We start from the raw sequence: 21,311 nt of genomic DNA, 5'->3' as shown, positions 1-21,311 counted from the left end.
ATCTCAAATGGCAAGTTTTATCTTGAGCTCCAGTATAGTGTGCGCTAGTTGTATTATCTTTATAGGAGATGGATTTGTTGGTACCGATTCAGATGAGTGGAAAACAGTAAGTCGTTATAGGTTTTGAAGTTTAACCAGTAATATAGAAACTTGATTACTGTCATTTTTTATAACTGTGCAATGTTCAACTTATATAATTTAATGACTCAACTTAAAGTAGAATGCATATTATATCCTAGTGCTTTCTAATAGGACTTTCTGAGATGATGGAAATGTTCTCTAACAGTTCTGTCCAGTACAGTAGTTACTAGCCGCAAGGGCTATTGAGCACTTGAAATGCGGCTCCGTGACTGAGGAACTGAATTTTAAGTTTTATTTAATTTAAATTTAATCGGCCACATGTGGCCAGTGGCTATTCTTTGAACAGTGCAGTTATAGTACAGTTTTTTAGTCAGTATTTTCCAGTTCTGTTTCTGCTTCTCATGCTCTTTTATTCATTTTCAGTAGTGTGTATTTAACATTCTCCACCCCTACCCCATACCCTCTGCCTTTGTGTTTTCAAATCTGCTTATAAAGTGTTGGACATTGGTGCTTAGACAGTGATTTGAATTAAATGCTCTCTTCTCTTTTTCCTCTTTTATTAAAGGATCAAGTAGATACAGCTGTACAAGAACTCCTTCAGCTGAAGGCACAGTACAAGTCTCTGACGGGAGTAGATTATAAGCCTGTCTCTGCCAATGGGGCTGAGGAAAAAGATAAGAAAAAGAAAGAAAAGGAAAATAAATCTGAAAAGCAGAATAAAACTCAGAAACAAAACGATGGCCAAAAGAAAGACTCTTCTAAAAACCAAGGAAGTGGGCTGTCATCAAGTGGACCAGGAGAAGGACAAGGGCCTAAGAAGCAGACCAGGTAATAAAACGTGGAAACTTCATTGGAAGTGAAGCAAAGTTTTGGATGAAGTGAACTTTTAATTATTTTTTTAAAGAAACAAATTTTGGGTAGTTTGACTGTGACATTAAATTGGAGAATGCTAAAGGTATAATGTCAGCAGACAGTTTTTGTTCATTTTCTGTTTATTTAAATAGGTAACACATTCGTTTGCTTGCTTCAAGAATCTTAGAATATAAAAAGTTCAGTGAAGTCTCACTCCTATGCTTCTTTCCCATCTTCCCAGTTCCTCCTACCACCATAATGAATTGGTAACCACTGTTACTAGTTTCTTCCCTGTCCACTGAGAGATTTTCATTTGCTTACACAAGTAAAAACAAATATATATGTGTGTGTGTATATATATATATTTTTTTTTTTCCTCTTCTTTCTCCCTTGTAACACAATTGTTAGCTGTACACGTTGTTTTGCACTTTAGCAGATTTTTCAAATGAAAATCTTTTGTGGGGACTAAACAAGAACTTTGTTCTCAATAGGCTTTTAAAATTGGTTAAATATAAAACAAAGCTGGTTTAAAGACAGCACTGTGGAATAGATGGTGTTTCAATATCTTCTAATCCATGTGAACAATATGATTCCCCCATTATCCACATCCCAAAATTAGAGTGAATTTTATGTGAGGTTCGCTCTAAGCTGAACCTAAGTTAGGCTGTTGTTAGCAGCTACTATTTAGAGATACTTTGGTGTTAGATTTGTTTAGCTGAATTTCAAATTCTGCCTCTCATCACTCACAGTATACACACAGTGTCTCCTCAAACAAGAGAATACAACAGTTATTTTCTTGCCCATTGACTGGGTGATCAGCATTATAGAATAGTAGAAGTGAGAATAGAACTTCTCATTTTGTACCTTCTGACTGCTTGTGAAACGGCCAGATTTCATGTAGGCATTTTGTTGAGATGTATCAAAGTGGAACAACAGAGAATTCAAACATAAATACATTAAGATTTTAAGCCAATAAAGCCTTGTTTGTAAACTCTAAAAAGATGTACCTTTTATAAAACATAGCTAATGGGTAGATTTTTCTATGTGGATCATAAGACCACAGTTTCCTGAATAATGGTTGGTGTTTCATTAAAAAGATTATTGTCTAGAATAGTTTTTTTTTTAATTTCTTAGAGTTTATTGCACAATCACCATCATTAATGACTTCAAACTTTTTTTTAACATCTTTATTGGAGTATAATTGCTTTACAATGGTGTGTTAGTTTCTGCTTTATAACAAAGTGAATCAGTTATACATATACATATGTTCCCATATCTCTAGAATAGTTTTTTATTGCAGATCTAATTTATTTTGGAAGCATCTGTCTCTGCAACTTCTATTTACTGTGGTTAAAGGAAAAACTTATAGAAAAAAACTTACATGTAAGGATATATATATATATACACACTTATGTATTGACACATGTATACATATAGCCATTGTCTTTACTACTTTTTACATATTACTTTCAATGAGACACTGATCTTACTAACTATATTTTTATCTGGATTGAAACTGGCAAAAGATTCTTTTTATTTTTTAGTGAGAACACTATGTGAATAGGCTCTATCTTTGGTACAAATACAGTTCCTTATAAAGAACTTTGTAAAAGGAATGTCTGCATTAAAATCATAGCTTTTGTTACGCTTATTAGTTTTCCTAGCTTTTGGTGGATAGCATCACACGATCTTTTAAGAGATGATTGAACTGTTTTCTAGGTTAAAAACATGGGAATGAATATAGAAGAGATATAAATATAGAAATAACTCAGACTGAAGGAGAACCAAGCTCTTTTGAGGTTTAGAGGTTTATTTCCATTCAGCCACAAAGCAATTGCTGGATGAAGAGATTTGTATTTTTTATATCTGCAGGTTGGGTCTTGAGGCAAAAAAAGAAGAAAATCTTGCAGATTGGTATTCTCAAGTGAGTATGGGTTCTGTTGATTTTTATGTTTTAAATTTCTCAAAGGCTACTTTATATTTAGATTCTGAAATCCAGACACAAAGTAATAATGCATATTGCCTTTAAAATACATAGCATAGTCATGTAACATGTCAGTTTTCAAAGCAATGTCACAGAAAGTATTGAATTGAGAAGTAGCCCTATGAGATAGTCATTATTTGATTTTTTATTTTGTTTTGTTTTGTTTTTCTGGTGAGGTAAAGAGATTAGTCCTAAGTCACAAAATAGTGAAACAGCAGAAGCAAGGTTAGAATTCAAGTCGTCTTAAGAATTTAGAGCCCTGGTGTTTCTCAGTCTAGAATGATCCATTTTACACGCACATTAAGAGGATGCACCAACAGGGGAAGCCTCCAGACTTGAAGCTTGGCTATCATACTCTTGGCACTTATACTATAATTTTGGTTCAATTTAGGCTTCATAGACTATATTTTTCTTTTAAAAAGGTCATCACAAAGTCAGAAATGATTGAATACTATGATGTAAGTGGCTGCTATATCCTTCGTCCCTGGGCATATTCCATTTGGGAATCCATCAAGGACTTTTTTGATGCTGAGATCAAGAAACTTGGTGTTGAAAACTGCTATTTCCCCATGTTTGTGTCTCAAGGTGCATTAGAGAAAGAGAAGACTCACGTTGCTGACTTTGCCCCTGAGGTAAGTTAGCCTGCTTTATTTATTTTTGCAGTTTTCTGTCATGAACTCAGAAGTATATTTTCAGTTCATACTTGAATAGTAATTTAAAAGGCAAGTTACTGCAGCCAACTTAGAGAAATGTAAAACCATTTAAAAAAAAATTAGATTTCTTTCATCAGGGCAAGTCATGATTCTTTTTGTTACATTCACTAATTAACTGGCTTTTACTTTTCAGTAAACATTATAAAGATGGTAAGTATCTACCTTTTCTCACAGTGAACAGAAGCAGTTACTTTAACTTGCCTTAATTGATATAGCAAAACTTGAAATAGAGTTTTGACTATAACTGTGCTCTTCCTCTAAAGTGCTGTTTAAAAAATGTATGAAAAATGATTTCATCTTACTAGGTTGCTTGGGTGACAAGATCTGGCAAAACAGAGTTGGCAGAACCAATTGCTGTTCGTCCTACCAGTGAAACAGGTGAGGATGGGCCTTGGAACACAGGAGAAAAGCTCATTGAACATTAGAGACAGCTTCTAGAGTTGAGTCTCACCTTTTATTTTGTGATATTTATAATCCTTATTGATGATATCAAGTTTAATGAATGTTGATGAAGATAAATGCAGACTTAAGTGGCATAGAATTTTATTCTCTGTACAATATTCATTGTGGAGCTGTTTATCATTAGGATAAAGATTTTTTTTAAAGCACTTTTAAATCATTTTCAATTTCATGCTCTAATTTTTCAGAGCTTTCCAAGAAGTTATATTCTTAGAATAGTTTTTATTCTTGGAATTGATTATAAAATTGCAAACACTAATGTTTACTGCCTTATTTTCTTCAAATTAGTCATTTTAATATTACATTTGCATTTATATAGGGTTTTTATAGGTTACTAAGTGATTTCATTTACACCTTGTATTATTCTAACAGTAGTGTAGTTAGGAAAGTAGGGACAGCTATTGTTATTTCCATTTTGCAGGTTAAAAAAAAGATCTCTGAAGGGTTAAATGATTTTCCTAAAATTGCACATAATAAATGGGAGTACCGCTTGGAAATTTTGAGTCTTTGGGCTTGTCACTGTCTCCAAAGGGATAATCTATCTTTAGAGTTAAGGATTGTTTGCTTTTCATTTGATACTTTTAGCGATACTCTTGTGTAATAGTATATAATGATATATTATTAAAATTATGACATCAGCTTTTTTTCACATACCAAATTGGCAAAGTTATATTTTGTTTTATTAATTATAGATAATCCTGAATGGGCTATGATAAGAAAGGCGCCTTCATTTAAATTAGCAGTTGATGGCAAGAGGTTTCAGACCCTGGGTAGATGCGTCAGATGGATTTAACCTAAATTCTGTTTCTGATGGGTAACTGTGCTGGATTCAGCAAGTGATTTAACTTCTCTAAGCTCAGCTTCCACGTTGTCAATATTGAGATTATGATATCCATTTCATGGGTTGAATGTGAGGAGTGAACAGGATAATGAAAGGAAAGAACTTAACATAGAACACAGTATATACTATAAGATGTTCACTTAGTGTTTTTAGAAGTAAAACAGCCGAAAAGCTATAAAATTAAACGTAAATCTCATTGTGAAGAAAATAAAATATGGTCAGTTTTAGGTGGACTTATTCCCTTGACTAATTCGTTTGATGGAATACAATACCGTTCACTTACCTGCACAAGCACAGCATTTTAATTCCTATTAATTATGTTTCCTGTTTAACACTAACCAGCCTTCAAAGGGGAATAAAACCTTTAGTGACTAACTGCCTGTATTTTCCTGTGTCTTTTCAGTAATGTATCCTGCATACGCGAAGTGGGTGCAGTCCCACAGAGACCTGCCCATCAGGCTCAATCAGTGGTGCAATGTGGTGGTAGGTGCACACCCCTTCTTACATTCTTTCATTATTCTTCTTATTCATTTACACACACACACACACACACACACACAAACACACACATTTTTTTTTCTTGTTTTTATATTCAAAGGATTGGGAGTATGGAAGCATTTTTGAAGTATTTTGGATTACAATTATGATTTCTGATTACTTACTGTATAAAGTTGTTACCAAAAATTGAAAAGCTCTCTCTAAAGATTAAATTGTGTTCTTGCCTCTTTCAGCGTTGGGAGTTCAAGCATCCTCAGCCTTTCCTACGTACTCGTGAATTCCTTTGGCAGGAGGGGCACAGTGCATTTGCTACATTTGAAGAGGCAGCAGAAGAGGTATAACAGTTGTCTTCCATATTAATTATGTTCTAATTCTTTGTCCAGGCTGTGCTTCCCCCCCCCCGCAGCTGTAAGTAATGTAGTGCTATCTATTTACGTAGTAATCATTCAGTAAATAACTATAAGTTGAAATTTGGTCTGATCTCAAAATGACATTAAAAGATAATTTCCTGGTATAAATTATTTTGTTCCTTAAAATTTATGTATCTGTTAAAAGAAGAAACAAGTTAATTCAAATGTACGTGGACTTAAGAAACTGCTTACTGAAATTTTATTAGAAAATGTGCCGTTTTAAATTTTCAGATGAAAATAGTTTTGGACTTCAATGTGTAGAAGAAATTATAATCCCATGGGTGAAATTAATTATTCTTCAGGAGATTTTTACCCTGGTTACTGTGTATCTTTCATAAGCATTTATTTTCTCTTATATTCTAAAGTTATTTATATTTTAAAAACTTATTCCACTTATTTTGCGTACTGCTTTGTTGAATATTTTAATAAATTCACACTGGCTGCTTTGACCTTTCCATAAAAAAAGATTTTTATTTTTATTGTTTGAAGTGCTTTTCCCACCACAATTAGTTTTTTTTTCTTTTCTTTTTTAATACATTTATTTATTTTATTTTTGTCTGAGTTGGGTCTCTGTTGTTGCTGCGTGGGCTTTCTCTAGTTGCGGCGAGTGGGGGCTACTCTTCATTGCAGTGCGCAGGCTTCTCATTGCAGTGGCTTCTCTTATTGCAGAGCATGGGCTCTAGGCATGTGGGCTTCAGTAGTTGCGACATGTGGGCTCAGTAGTTGTGGCTTGCGGGCTCTAGAGCGCAGGCTCAGTAGTTGTGGCGCATGGGCTTAGTTGCTCTCTCGCACGTGGGATCTTCCCGGACCAGGGCTCGAACCAGTGTCCCCTGCACTGGCAGGCGGAGTCTCAACCACTGCGCCACCAGGGAAGCCCCACAATCAGTTTTAAATAGTACAGTTTTTATAGATCTGTCATCAATAAATATACCATAAATTTGAACACTTTTCATTTAAAACATTACAGGTTTTGCAGATACTTGACTTATATGCTAAGGTATATGAAGAACTCCTGGCAATTCCTGTTGTAAAGGGAAGAAAGACTGAAAAGGAGAAATTTGCGGGAGGAGACTACACAACTACAGTAGAAGCATTTATATCTGCCAGTGGAAGGGCTATCCAGGTATCAGACTGCTGCATAGGATTCCTGGGTGACTGTAAGCATAGCCCGTGGGCAGATCTGACCAGTTTCTTCTGTCATCAGAGAAGTAGACTCTTAAAAATCAGTATATCACATGTTTTCTAAGGCCATATTGTAATTTCAGGCCAATCTGTCCCATTCCCTGTAAATCTCCAAGGTCAGTTAAATCAAGGCTTATATCCTGAATTACCAAAGCATGGATTTTTTAAAAACCTTTGTAATTAAAGTAACTCCTATAAGAGGGGCTGCTCATAGCTGTATGCTACTATATATTTTTTGACTAATCTTAGTCTCTTTGTTGTATCAGTTATGCTTTAAAAACTTATTTAATATAAAAAATCAGGGCAGGTAAAGTAGGTCTAGTGCCATTTTAAGGTGTGTGATCTTACAGTAATTATTTTCAAAGGCATTAATAGGTTATCAAAATTAAAAAATGTGTATCTCTATTTTAGGGAGCAACATCACATCATTTAGGGAAGAACTTTTCTAAAATGTTTGAAATCAGTTTTGAAGATCCAAAGACACCAGGAGAGAAGCAATTTGCCTATCAAAACTCCTGGGGCCTGACAACTCGAACTATTGGTGTTATGACCATGGTTCATGGGGACAACATGGGCTTAGTATTACCACCCCGTGTAGCCTGTGTTCAGGTAAGGAAAATATTTCTGTTTATCATTTCTTTTATAAAATACAAGCCATATTTAGCGAAGAAAATTTTAAAGTGTGATTTTTTTTCTGAGTGTCATTCAGGTAGATTTAGCTGATACAGAAACAACGTAGAATACAGTCTAGACCTTGGTATTGTGTAACTATGTATATTATTTGTGTTACTGTTTTTTAATTTTTTTACCTACTTTATAAAAGTTTTAGAAATTATTTTTTGAATAATGGTTCATAATAGGTTAAATGAAAAACAGATGTATTTAGCATGGACAAACAATATGCAGCTGTTAAATAGTTGCTAGGTATTCTGTGTAGATTAGAAACCATCCAAGTTGATTTTTGTGAAGGCTTATAGTCACTAGGAGGTTTTGACTCCTGGATACTATGTGGTGATGTGACTTCATTACTTCCATATACTGCTCCTTTGTATAAATTTGTGATACTGTGCTGGATTCTAGGTGGTGGTTATTCCTTGTGGCATTACAAATGCACTTTCTGAAGAAGACAGAGATGCTCTGATTGCAAAATGCAATGATTATCGAAGGCGGTTACTCAGTGTTAATATTCGAGTTAGAGCTGATTTGCGAGATAACTATTCACCAGGTTGGAAGTTCAATCACTGGGAGCTCAAGGTAAATTCTTCAGTTGCATATTTTACTCCCACGCTCCCAATTTGGATTTTTGGTACATTAGAATTAAAGTGATCGTGAAGACCTTGTTTATGGTTAATAAACCTCATATGGTTGTTACTAAAATGTTTATATCAAGAATTCATAAAATAAATACGTTATTTAAATAGTAAGACTATCAGAATAGTGGTGCATGGGCATCAACTAGCTGTCATTGTTACAACTAATCAGAGATTAATTTCATACTTGGTTTTTCACGCCACATTGTTTCACAGCGGTTTGTTGATTTTTATTTTGTATATTCAAGGCTAGTCTAAATTCTGGTTTAATGTTTTTGATATAAATTTTATTTGTTGCACATTGTCATTAATAGATGATCTGTATTCTTTATTCCATTTTTCAAACTTCTGGGATTTAACTTTTTTTCTTATGATGAGACGGGGATCTTGTTAGAACTAGCAATTAGGAGTCAAGAATTTATAAACTCATATTACAGGCAGTGGATAAGAAGGTGTAGTGACATTGCAGCTTCAGTCTTTCAAATATGGAAACTCAGTAATCTGGGATTATTCAGTGTACATATCGGGTTCCCAAAGTTGCTAATCTTTATCCCCATATTTGTTTTAAATGGCCCCTAAGATAAATCTCTGTGCTGAAGAATAGTAGTTATATTGATATTGCTTTCCTTTTTGTAATACATTTTTTCCTTTAACAAAGGAAAAAAATATATTACTCTCTTACCTTTAATGAAGACTTTAAAGGTGAATATTTTCTCTGTAATTTCCCTTTAATTGCAGTCTTTTTTACTTACTTTGAAATAGTGGTTGTGTGATTGCAGTAATACCTTGTCTAAACCCATTTGTACTTGCCTGAGGTACCAAAAAGAAACCTGTTCCTTGCTACTAGCTGGACTGAAAGGGAAGAACAAAAGTCATCCACACTTACTTCTGTGTCTCTCCTCTTTCCCTTCCTCTTTGATCTCACTCCTCCTCCTCGGACTGACGTGACTTTGTCTCTGTCCCTCTTCTTTGCAGTACCCTGGTGAACCTGTACTATGTGGGGGAGGCACCTTAGTGTGACCTGGCTCCGCTGCAGCTTCCTTGTCTACAGTAGTTAGGAAAGAAAACAAAGCCCCTAAGTTCTAAACTTGATGCTGAAAATTAAAGAACACTGAGAAAGAGAGTTTGTTAGCTAGTGAAAAGCACTGCTACTGCATTAAAGGCCAGGAATTTCCAAGGAAAGAAAACAGTTTGGGATATCTAGATTCATATTTATTCGATAGTGATTCACTTTGTAAAGTGTGTGCACGTGTGTGTGTGTGTGTGTGTGTGTGTGATGTATGTATTGTGAAGCTCACCCAGATTAATAAATGAGATGTATGGTTTGGTTGCCAGACTAGGACCCAGCGACTGACTCCCATAACTCTTCGTTAGAAAATAGGGGAAAATGGGAAATAGAAAGGGGAAAATAATATGAGTGAATTAACCACTTTTTTTTTTTTTTTTACTGTATTGGATGATTAAGATAATTTTGTATTGCTGTTGAAAAACAAACAAAAAACAGGAGTCCCTTATAAGTAAATTCATAACTAGTTACTTAGAAAAACTACCAATAAAATACATGCCTCTTGTATGACTTGGCCTCAGATGATCTTTCCACTTTTGTTTTCCGTTATCCCCTTTCATAGATCTTTTCCCTCTTCTCAGTCTATTTTTCTTCCTCTGTGTCTTTGCTTGTGCTGCTTCTTCCACTTGGGTTATAAAATTTGTTATCATGAAACAAACACAAATTTACAATAAAGGAAGTACAGTACAAAAATTTTTTTCCTGCCTGAACCATTTGAAAACAAGATGCTACCTTGACGCCCCATCACTCTACAAACATGTTCTCCTTTATAATCACAATAAAGCCTATATAATCAGGATGTTAACATTGAGACTTACTGCCATCTAATTCTGGGACCCATTCAGGTTTTGTGAGTTGTCCAGCTAGTGTCCTTCATAGCAGAAGGATCTAGTTCAGAATTATGTGTTGCATATAGTTATCATGTCCCTTTAGTCTCTTTTAGTCTGGAATAGTTCCTCAGTTTTTCTTTAGTTATCATGGTCTTGACATTCCTCACTAGCTTTTTACTTAATTAAAATTTTTTATGGACCCATGGTTTCTGAGATTATTCAGTGGGTTATAATCTGTTACTATTATTATTTATTTTGATGCTCAAATTTGTCTTCGATGGGACCAGTAGGATCCCTTAAAGCTAACTTTTGTGTTCTTTAGCACGTCCTTGCTTTTTGGCAGAAGATCTTGTAGGGTTTATCTTGTTCTCGATCTCTCCCCCAACTCTGCAATTAACCATATATCTAAGAAGCCCTGGTTCTTTTAAGGAAAGAATGGTATTTAGTGTGGGTATGCCCATCACTTTTGAGCTCTCACTGCTTCCAAGCCTTCTCAGTAGATGGAGCTATGGAATGCGTGTGCGTGTGTATATATATACACACACACACACACGTACGTACATACATGTATTTACATCTATTTTTCTGTATCCATCTATGTAATTTGATAACCGTGAGTTCACACTGATACCTTCAATTCCAGTCAAAACCCACATGACCCAATCTAGTTTTCTCCCATTCCGAATTTTAACTCTCTTCTCTGACAGTGAAAAACCTAGCTCCAGTTGTCCTTAGTATGTTTATTTGATTGGTCCCCCTGTGTTCATCCACTCTCTCATTGCTCTTGCCACCCACTCCCCTGCATGAATGCCCTCCTTATCCCTCATGGGCTCTGACACCCCGTGCCAGGCTCTTCTCCTGTGAAGATGCCTTTTCACCCAGCTGCAGCTTTGAAACCTTGCTCTGAGCTGTCCCAGCTCTCCCCTTTTCCAGTACAGGATGTAGTTCTATTGCATTTTATTATCATGTCTTTTTAGTTTCCTTTAATCAGAAGTAGTTCCTCAGCCTTTCTTTGTCATTCATGGCATTGACATTTTTGTAAATATAGGTCAGTTATTTTATAGAGTGTTCTTCAATTCTGATGAATTTACTCATTAATTTTTGCCTTCTCCAGTAACTTTTCTTCTCTCTTCCAACTGAGGATAGTTTCTCACTTCTGATTTTCTGTACTGATTTTTATTATTTGTATGCATGCCTTATTTACCGTGCAAAACATGAAGCTTCTTGAGGACAGGATCTCTTTCTTATTCATCTTTTAAATCTCATTGCACTTAACACTGTTTCTTACACATGCGTGCATTGCATGAATAAAGAAAACAATAAAATAACGTAATAGTATACAGTATTTTGTTCCCGATAGTTTGTAAAATCAGTCTTCTCTAGGGGTGATTTTTTCTAGAGTAGCATTTAAATTTTTTCCTTTGACATTGATTTGGGGGATCACCGATCAGCTAAACCGTATATAGAGTTTTCTAATTTAAATTCAGAAACCCCAAATTAGTTTTAGAGGGTGGCACAGTGGTTGAGAGTCCGCCCATCGATGCAGGGGATACGGGTTCGTGCCCTGGTCCGGGAAGATCCCACATGCCGCGGAATGGCTAGGCCCGTGAGCCATGGCCGCTGAGCCTGCGCATCCGGAGCCTGTGCTCCGCAACAGGAGAGGCCACAACAGTGAGAGGCCCGCGTACCGCAAAAAAAAAAAAAAAATTGTTAAAAACCTACTGTTTGTCAGGTAAGGTTCCATCCAGGCCCTAAAAGTGAGGCCTCGCTAAGCCTTAATCCACTCACAGAACAGACTCCTTATGTGCATTAACAAGGATTGAACATTTCCAAGGCTTAAACTTGCGTACGGTCCTTAAGCTCCTCTGTAAAAACCATAGACTACTGGGGAATGGTTCTCAAAGTGCAGTCCCAGGACCAGCAGTCTCAGCATCACCTGAGGACTTGTTAGAAATATAAATTCTCAGGCCCCTTCGCTGGACCTACTGTGATCAGAAACTCGGGCGGTGGAGCCCAGCAGTCTGTGCTTGGACAAGCCCCTTCAGTGATTCTGATACTCAGGTTAGAGCAGCCAGAGCTAGGGCTTCCCAACCAAAGCACACCACATGCCATGAATGAGTTAAGGATGTACCAAGGTGGCTTGGGGGGTGGCTTCAGCCTCAAGAAGCCTTCTGTATTTACCCCCATGTGCCATACAAGTGTAATTTTCTATGTGTGCGTTATGGGAGAGAAGTTAGGAACACTGAGCTAGACAGCTGCAACCACCCTTATGGTTCCCCGTTAAACTCTTAGCTCAGAACCACTCGGGCAGTACCTTCTTTCCTTAGGTTTATGCCTTCTCATTGGAAGAAGTTTCTGTAATATCTCAGGAGTGTTACCTACTTTTTAAAGTGGTTTGTTTCTGTCTTTGTTTTTTGGATTTTTATGACTTATAGTAGGTAAAGCCATGGAATAAGTCTATATATTCAATTGGAGACATGCATGTATTATGTTTAACTGCCTTTCTCCTAGGGAGTTCCGATTAGGCTTGAAGTCGGGCCACGTGATATGAAGAGCTGTCAGTTTGTTGCTGTCAGACGAGACACTGGAGAAAAGCTGACAGTTGCTGAAAATGAGGCTGAGACGAAACTTCACACTATTTTGGAAGACATCCATGTTAACCTCTTCACCCGGTCAGTTCCTTAGAGTTGCTTGTGTCTCTCTCATCTTCACATTGTGCTCAGCCTTTGAGACGTATACCCAGGAATCCTTGATTGCCCCTATGGAAAGTACTCTTTCCCTCTGAACTCTCATGGTTCTTAATTGGCCTTTCTCTTTGTGTTTTTTAACTTGTATTATGAATGTTTTTCTGTATGCTTTCTGCTCCCTACTAAGTTTGCAGTGATGGACTGTCTGCCCCATGGAGTAATTTGGGTTAATTTTAGATCCAGGCTTTCATGATATATAAAATTTGAGGAACAAAGGCATTCATTCTCACCTGTTGGATACACATTAGCAGCACCTGGGAAGCTTTTCAAAATACTTGTGCCTGGGACTCTCCCCAAGGGATGTTAATTTAACTGGTCTAGAGTGGGCCTGGCACCTAGAGTATTAAACGCTTCCTAGGTGATTATGATGTGTCACCAAGGCTAAGAACCTCCTGATTGGGATTGGGGGTGAGAGGTGAGGGGAGGCCTCGGGGCTGCCCTGACCTCTGGAGAGGGGACTTTTAGAATCACAGATCTCAAGGCAGAGGCACTACAAGATTGGTGGCATATGTGTGGCACCCTGTTTTCCTTCCTACCCACCTGAAGCAGAGAGGAAGGCCCATGGCCACTGGGGATAGAGGCTCAGTTTCTAGGGGAGAGTAGTGCCTGTATCTTACTCGTTTATCTTCTAATACCTTGTGCCTGATTCATATTCATGTTCAATAAATCTTGCATTTAAGGAGTGAACCAGTTTTAGCCTTGGCTTTGGTGCTTATTTATGTGATTTTAGGCAAGTGATTTTGCTTCTCTTGGCTTGCTTGTCCGAAAATGCGAATGATAATATATCTTTTGAAGGGTTACTTCACGGATTTATTTGGCCTACAGATTCATAATTCACGTGAAGTTCATCTGAACGCAGAACAGGTGATACTGTCAGAGACGAAAGATTAGAAAGCTGCCTGTCCTTGTTGCTGCCATTCGAACAGTGCTCTCAGTAAAGAGGTTCTTTTCCAGAGATTCTCCTCAGGCTCACCTGGGAGCTTTGGGAATAGAAACTTACCTGAGCCTCGTACCTGGAGATTCTGATTCATTAGTTTTAAGATACCTTCAGGTCGGGCCTCCCTGGTGGCGCAGTGGTTAAGAATCCACCTGCCAATGCAGGGGGCACAGGTTCGAGCCCTGGTTCAGGAAGATCCCACATGCCGTGGAGAAACTAAGCCCGTGCGCCACAACTACTGAGCCTGCGCTCTAGAGCCCGCGAGCCACAACTACTGAAGCCCATGCACCTAGAGCCTGTGCTCCACAACAAGAGAAGCCACTGCAATGAGAAGTCCGTGTACCAGAATGAAGAGTAGCCCCAGCTTGCCGCAACTAGGGAAAGCCCGCGCGCAACAATGAAGACCCAATGCAGCCAAAAATAAATAAATAAATAAATAAATTTATTTTTAAAAAAAGATACCTCCGGGTTATCTGTAATGTTAAAATGCTCTCTCTGTGATACACATGTACACCCTTGGTTGGAAAACCACTGCTTTAGTGACTAAAAAGCAGGGTTTTTTGTTGACATTTTTATTCAGTAAATTTATTAATGTAAGTTGCTAAAAGGTGCATTTTTTTCTCTCCTTGAGGCTTCAGCCTGGGAAGTGGCGAGTTCCTTCCTCTGCATCTCACTGGCTATAACTTAGTCACTTGGGCCCACCTCACTGCAAAAAAGTTGGAAGAAAAGGAAACAGATTTGGTGGACAGCTAGCAAGTTGCTGCCAGGGTCCATACAAGTCTAGCCCTGAGGTTCAGAAAAGAAAAATATGCCTTCTCTTCCTTGGTCACCACCTCATGTAATGTGTGACTTTGAGTGTGGAAGAAAATAATATTTATTCCCATTTCTGAAACCTGAGGTTCTTACAAAAGACTTACATAGTATGTGAAAATAGCTCGAATAATGTATATTTATGTGTTTTTCCTTTCTTAAACATTTTCATGCGTTTGTATTTGATTCTAACAACAATTTGATATGGTAGTTAGGTTTGAATATTTTTCCAGTTTTGTAGAAGGGAAAACTAAGACCAGAGAGGTTTAAATAATAACCCAGACTCTTGTAGGTAATAAGTGGTAATGCCAGGAATTAGAATGTTGATCAGTAGAGATTTAATGGCGATTACAAAAGTAATTGTTACCTGTGCATGCTTGGCAAATTCTCCATTTATTTAGTGTTCATGATTATGCAGTGATGAGCTAACTGAGATTTACTGAATGTCACTGCTAGAGACAGAGTTGACGTTCATATTGAATTCTTCTCTCTTCCAGGTTGTTATTCTTTCATTAAATTATGCTATTAAAAAAAAACTTTGTTATATTAGTAAGAAAAAATATTTATTCTTTTCTAATTGTTTGATAGGGCTTCTGAAGACCTTAAGACTCATATGGTTGTGGCTAATACAATGGAGGACTTTCAGAAGGAACTTGATTCTGGGAAGGTAAGAGACTTCTGCAAAGTTTTGAATATAAACATATTTCAGTAAATGGTGTTTTAAGACTCACTGAATTTATGCATGATGTTAATCCCTTTTTCAAAGCCTGTCACACAAAAGGATTATATATTACTCAGCATTACATACTTTTGTTTTCCACTGTCTTTCCTGCAGCATTACACCATACCATTTTCGGATAACACTGTAAACTGATTATGTAAAAGTTTTTTTCTCATGCTCATTATGCTGGCTGGACAAAATTCATTCTGTATGACCCCTAATATTTTTATTATTGAAAAATTTTGTTTTCTCAGTTTGATATAAGTTCCTAAAGTAAGCATTGTTCTAGTTTTAGAAATGTAATGTGCAGATTCCTAAAATAAGGAAGGCCCGTTTTATTCTCTGAGCATATATACTTACCCAGATCTTAACTGATTGAACTTTCTGAATAATAAGTGAAACATATTACTTATTTCTAAGTCTGTTTTTGAGAATGAGTGTGTACTTCTGGATTCCTTAAAACCACACAGGTTTCCCTAATGGCTCTTCAAGATTTTATCAGCTTTATGTGTTGTGTATATGCAGATGTTGCCAGCCGAAACTTAATTTTCATAAAGAAGAGGTCTTGATTTGCAAAGTTAATAATTCCTGGAATGAATCACTCATGAACTTTGGTGCACGTGTTTGATTATACAGCCAGTCCTGTGTCCCCAGGTTATAAATGAGAAAACCATGGACCACTGTCTAAATAAATTACCCCAAGCCGTACAGAAGCAGACCTGGTATTAGGATTTAGATTTCTCTTCTGATTCAGCTTAACACATTATCGACTGGGGGATTTTTGCAGAAACTAATGCCTGTGGCTGTAATATGTGTCTGGTCAAAAATGTGTTAATGTACTTTCCTCTGTATCTTTTTTTTTTTTTTTTAATTCATGCTGAGGGTGTAAGACAAAACTTTGCTTGGCTATATTCATTCCCTCCTAATATGTCTCTTATTGCATGAGCTGAGAAAATGTTAATCTCTCTGGCTCTCAGTTTACTAATCTGTGAAATGAGTACAAAATCCCCTTCAGATCATAACTCTTCAGTATTTAGCCTTCTGTTATTCTTGGTTTGTAATCTTCCACCTTTCTGGCGTCTGTAATTTGCCATGTGACTTCAGACTATATACTTCTAATCTCTATTTCTTCTAGCCCTCTGCCTGGAGAATGGATAGCCATCTGATTCCGTGTATATTTTTTCTTTCACTCTAATTTATTTTTTAATAACTTTTTGTTCCATTAATTATTGACTTTTAAATTTTCCTTTATTATAGAAACACGGTAGTCACTTTTGCAGTACAGTCTTAAAGACATTGCATAAGAGTTAATAAATCGATAGAGTATCAGTTAATCCATTGCTGTCAAAGAAATGAATCTCAGCAAATATTAGTGGAATCATATCTTTTATTCTAATATTAGATAAGCTGCAGGAGAGATTTCAACATCTCTCCTGAACCAGAATATAGTATTTTAGTTGTGTGTCCAAAGATCGTGTAGAGACCAAGCAGATTTTGTTTCTTGTATTCAGTAGTCAGTTTCATCCCTCATCTCACCTCACGGTTGGTCAGCTTAGGTATGTTGACTGACCATCAAGCAAGCTTTGAGGCTGTTGTTTATAAAGGTGGATTTACTGAGAGGGGAGAAGGAGGAAGGGATCTTCAGAACTTGAATGTAGGTGAGAGTTTGATTTTCTACTCTTCCCTGTTGGTATAAATGAAAAAAAACATTTTTTTTATGTCTGATTTATAGGACTTGATTTTAGCAAATTTTTCCAAGGGGATATGATCTTAACTGAATGAAAAATAAATGTCATTTATATGTAACGTACTTATTACTGTTGACATTCATTATTAATCTATTGATCAATGATTTTTGAATATTTCTTGTCATTACCATTTTGTTGCAGAGTTCAAGATATTATATATTATAAAAGATTGTGTCTTTTTAAAACATAGATGTAGAAATAATAAAAGATAAAAAGGTAAAAACCTTTCCATGGCTGAATAAATAGCCTAAAAATGCATGTTCTCCTTTCATATTAGTGAATTATGTGCGTAGTAAAAAGAAATTTCAGGTCATATCATCTAAACTTCACTTTGAAGCTAATAACAGTTTTTGTTGAATTTGTTCACATGCTGCACCATTTTAATTTTAAAAATTATTACTTTAGAAATACTTTCTCAAGGCTTAGTGATTTTTTTTTTTGCTTGGAGAAAAGAAAATAAGACTACTTACTGTAAACTTTGTGGAAGTTATAAAAAATAGCTTTAAGTGTTGTGAGTTAACAAAAGTAAAATTTCTGAGAAGCCAAATTTATTATTCAAAAACATTCTTTGTAATTGTCTTAATATTTTTATCATTACATAATTAGAGACTGATTAAAGTTTTCCCCCTATTCTGTCTTTTGGAATGAATTGTAATTCTTTTATGAATGTACAGTTTTTTCATGCTTTTTGTTTGCATAAGTGCTAATGATTTACCAAGTTTCAATACAGGTAAATAACTTTGTGTTATTTCAGCTCTTATGTCTCTAGGTTTGTTTTTGCTTCAGTTTTCATTGAACAATTTCTATATTTAAATTTTGTATTATTTATATATCCAATAATTATTAATTTTATATTATTTGTATATTTAATTAAAGTATATATTTAAAATAATTATATAATTGTTAATATATAATTTAAGTATATATTTTAAAACCTATACTAAAATTTTTCAAAATACTTGTTATTACCATCCTTTCCTCCTTCCCTTCACCCGTTCGTCCCACCCACCATACCTAGAAATTGACCACCTGTTTATTGTCTTAATGCACATCATCAAAATAACAGTTTATCAACTTTGGGAATTTGGCTAACATATTTTGCTTAGTCAACCCAAGAGATGTAGAAAACTAACCCTTCCTTGCCCTGCAATAACGTTCTCCTGTTGAACTACTCTTTTTTTTGTAATGTCCTCATCTCTATTTACTTTTACTTTACTTCTTAGAGAAGCCTTTTGAAAAATGTTTAACTAAATCCCAAGTGCAAGGAAGGGTTTCCAGAAGGGACTCGATTTGAGCATGGAAGGTGTGGCTGGGACTAGTTGATGGGAAGTTGGCAAAGAAGCTGGATGACCTTCTAGTTGCTTTTAAACTAGCATTTCTAACGTTTGGGAATTATCCATGTCTTTGATCTCTCTGCTACTAACAGGAATTTTTTATAGGACTAATGCATAATTATTATTGCAGACAAGCCTCATTTTGAAGTAGACATGAGATGAAAAATTTAAGATTCACAGCTGTGAGGAATCTTAATTCTTGTTTAGTCCAGTATCCACATTTTACAAAAGAAAGCTCAGGGCTAGAGATTTTCATATAGGCAGTGAATTTCAAAATTAGGATAAAATCCCAGGTCTCTTGATTCTGCCTATTCTTTTTTTTTTTTTTAACATTTATTTATTTATTTGGTTGTGCTGGGTCTTCATTGTGGCAGCTGGGCTCGTTAGTTGCAGTTCTCCAGAGCCTCAGTTGCGGCACAGAGGTTCCTTAGTTGTGGCATGTGAACTCTTAGTTGAGGCATGCACGTGGGATCTAGTTCCCTGACCAGGGATCGAACCTGGCCGGGCCCCCTGCATTGGGAGCGCAGAGTCTTAACCGTTGCGCCACCAGGGAAGTCCCACTGCCTATTATTCTAAATGGTCTATGAAAGAAAATTTGAGAGGTTTTTGTTTCTGATACAAAATGATTTTTGACTTTTTTTTTTTTTTTTTGACTTTTGTTTTTTTTGCGGTACGCGGGCCTCTCACTGTTGTGGCCTCTCCCGTTGCGGAGCACAGGCTCCGGACACGCAGGCTCAGCGGCCATGGCTCACGGGCCCAGCTGCTCTGCGGCATGTGGGATCTGCCTGGACCGGGGCACGAACCCGTGTCCCCTGCATTGGCAGGTGGACTCTCAACCACTGTGCCACCAGGGAAGCCCTTTTTTTGACTTTTAAAATACCCTTGGACTTGAAAAATGATTCACTTACCTGTAACATGTTAAAAACAGCACGGTTTTTTTTAATAAGAATGTATAAAGTGAGGTTTACTTGATTGTTAATTGTTATTTTGTTATTTTTTACGATACGCGGGCCTCTCATTGTTGTGGCCTCTCCCATTGCGGAGCACAGGCTCCGGATGCGCAGGCTCAGCGGCCATGGCTCACGGGCCCAGCCGCTCCGCGGCATGTGGGGTCCTCCCGGACCGGGGCACAAACCCGTGTCCCCTGCATCGGCAGGCAGACTCTCAACCACTGCGCCACCAGGGAAGCCTCTGTTAATTGTTATTTTAACAACAACTTAAAAATCAGTTTACTATTTGTCCTTTCCCCTCTATCCTCCTCGTAACCACGTGGCCAGGTAGAGCAGGCAGCAGTGCAAATTGGAAATGAAAAAGATTCAGAATTCACCCTTTGTTCCTTCTCTTCAGCACTATGTTGCAGCCAGTTTATTTGGACATTTAAGTATATTGCAACGATTCTTTGTTACATCCGGATGTTATATGATGTGTGGGTTTGGGATAGTGAAAGACATTCTTTGTTATCTCGAGTACCTCTGAGCAGAGTTGCTAGCAGGTTTGCAAAAGTACCATGGCCTGAAAAAGACTGGGAGACCTATCCTTTTTGCTTATAGGTTTAATAGAGAACTCAAATGTTCCTTTTACAGAATGTAAATACTGAACGTTTTTCCTTATTAGATTGCTCAGATTCCATTCTGTGGGGAAATTGACTGTGAAGATTGGATCAAAAAGACCACTGCCAGGTAAGATAATTACATGTAACAGATAAAACCCATGAGGTATTGCAGTGAAAAAGAATAGAAATGTATGGCATAAAAGAATGGAATTCTTATTTGTTTTTAATTTCAGGGATCAAGATCTTGAACCTGGTGCCCCGTCGATGGGGGCTAAAAGCCTTTGCATCCCCTTCAGACCACTCTGTGAGCTGCAGCCTGGAGCCCAGTGTGTCTGCGGCAAGAACCCTGCCAAGTGCTACACCTTGTTTGGTCGTAGTTACTAAGGGATAAGACAGAACCCCATCTCCAACCCTCCTCACTTTTTAAAAAATTGATACTATTATCTCCCCAGATATAGACAGTTTTATGATTTTTTTTTAAATAAAGGATCTAAAAGGAGGTCACATGAGAAAAATATCTATTCTTATGCCTAAGTAGTGGAAAAGAAACTTTTCTGTAAACAACCCCAGTAATAAATATCATGAACCAATACTGTTCCATGTATTCATTTGTTTCCGAAATACCTGAATTCTATGCTACAGGGAAATTCCTATGAAGAGGTGAAGATAGCTGCTCTGATCTCAGTATCCCTCATGTTTCAGACCTTGAACCACCAGTTTCCTGTTTCTTCTCTGTTGGAGTACTTCTTTTCCGTAACTCGTACTGAATTTAAAGTTGCCCTAAATCTTTCGGATTAAAAAGCAAAACACAACCACGAATGTAACAAAAGCGATTTCTATTGAGCTCCTCTCTCCCTCTTGTGTCTCGTAGTTACTCTGGGGTCCTCAGAAACCCAGTCACGCTTTCTGAGAGAGTGGTCAGCCCTCCTCACCTCTCTGCTTCCTGTTTTGCGTCCTTCCTCACGCTGCTTCTGCCTCCACCGCACCACTGTTCTCACGGAGCTCATGCTGCCACTGCTGCCCAAAGCTAACTTCTTAGTTCCTTGTCTTGCCATAGCTCTGTGCTGCAGTTCTGCTGCTATAACACGTTTCCCCTGTTTACTAAAATTACTCCTGAGACTTGCCCTCCTACCTGTCTGCCTCTTTTTCTCAGTCAGGTGTCTTCCACTGGCTTCCCTTCCTTGGCCTGCTTCTTAGAGCTCAGTGTCCATACTTGGTCCTCTTCTTCTGCTCCCT

General features: G+C 37.1%; 1 protein-coding gene across 5 annotated transcripts in view; it reads left to right on the top strand.

Annotated features, from left to right (window-relative positions):
- Positions 1-20,665, top strand: part of EPRS1 (glutamyl-prolyl-tRNA synthetase 1) — a 68,307-nt gene extending 47,642 nt beyond the window's left edge. For 2 of the 5 annotated variants that reach the window (XM_022579247.3, XM_089906936.1), the window contains 13 exons: positions 647-909; positions 2,806-2,857; positions 3,340-3,549; positions 3,936-4,008; positions 5,334-5,413; positions 5,662-5,763; positions 6,806-6,961; positions 7,432-7,629; positions 8,101-8,274; positions 12,738-12,898; positions 15,309-15,387; positions 20,138-20,202; positions 20,309-20,665. In XM_022579247.3, the coding sequence (XP_022434955.1) occupies positions 647-909; positions 2,806-2,857; positions 3,340-3,549; positions 3,936-4,008; positions 5,334-5,413; positions 5,662-5,763; positions 6,806-6,961; positions 7,432-7,629; positions 8,101-8,274; positions 12,738-12,898; positions 15,309-15,387; positions 20,138-20,202; positions 20,309-20,459 (1,764 nt within the window). In that variant the 3' untranslated portion in view covers positions 20,460-20,665. Of the gene's footprint in view, positions 1-646; positions 910-2,805; positions 2,858-3,339; positions 3,550-3,935; positions 4,009-5,333; positions 5,414-5,661; positions 5,764-6,805; positions 6,962-7,431; positions 7,630-8,100; positions 8,275-12,737; positions 12,899-14,541; positions 15,278-15,308; positions 15,388-20,137; positions 20,203-20,308 lie in introns of those variants that run through there. The other 3 variants (XM_089906929.1, XM_089906932.1, XM_089906939.1) reach the window with 3 other exon arrangements.
- Positions 20,666-21,311: the final 646 nt, after the last annotated feature.

This window comes from Delphinapterus leucas, chromosome 1 (assembly GCF_059928025.1).
Source record: "Delphinapterus leucas isolate spDelLeu-1000000601 "Yukka" chromosome 1, BTC_Dleu_Yukka2, whole genome shotgun sequence".
In the NCBI taxonomy this organism is placed as follows: domain Eukaryota; kingdom Metazoa; phylum Chordata; class Mammalia; order Artiodactyla; family Monodontidae; genus Delphinapterus; species Delphinapterus leucas.
This window is presented reverse-complemented; position numbering and strand designations above follow the sequence as displayed.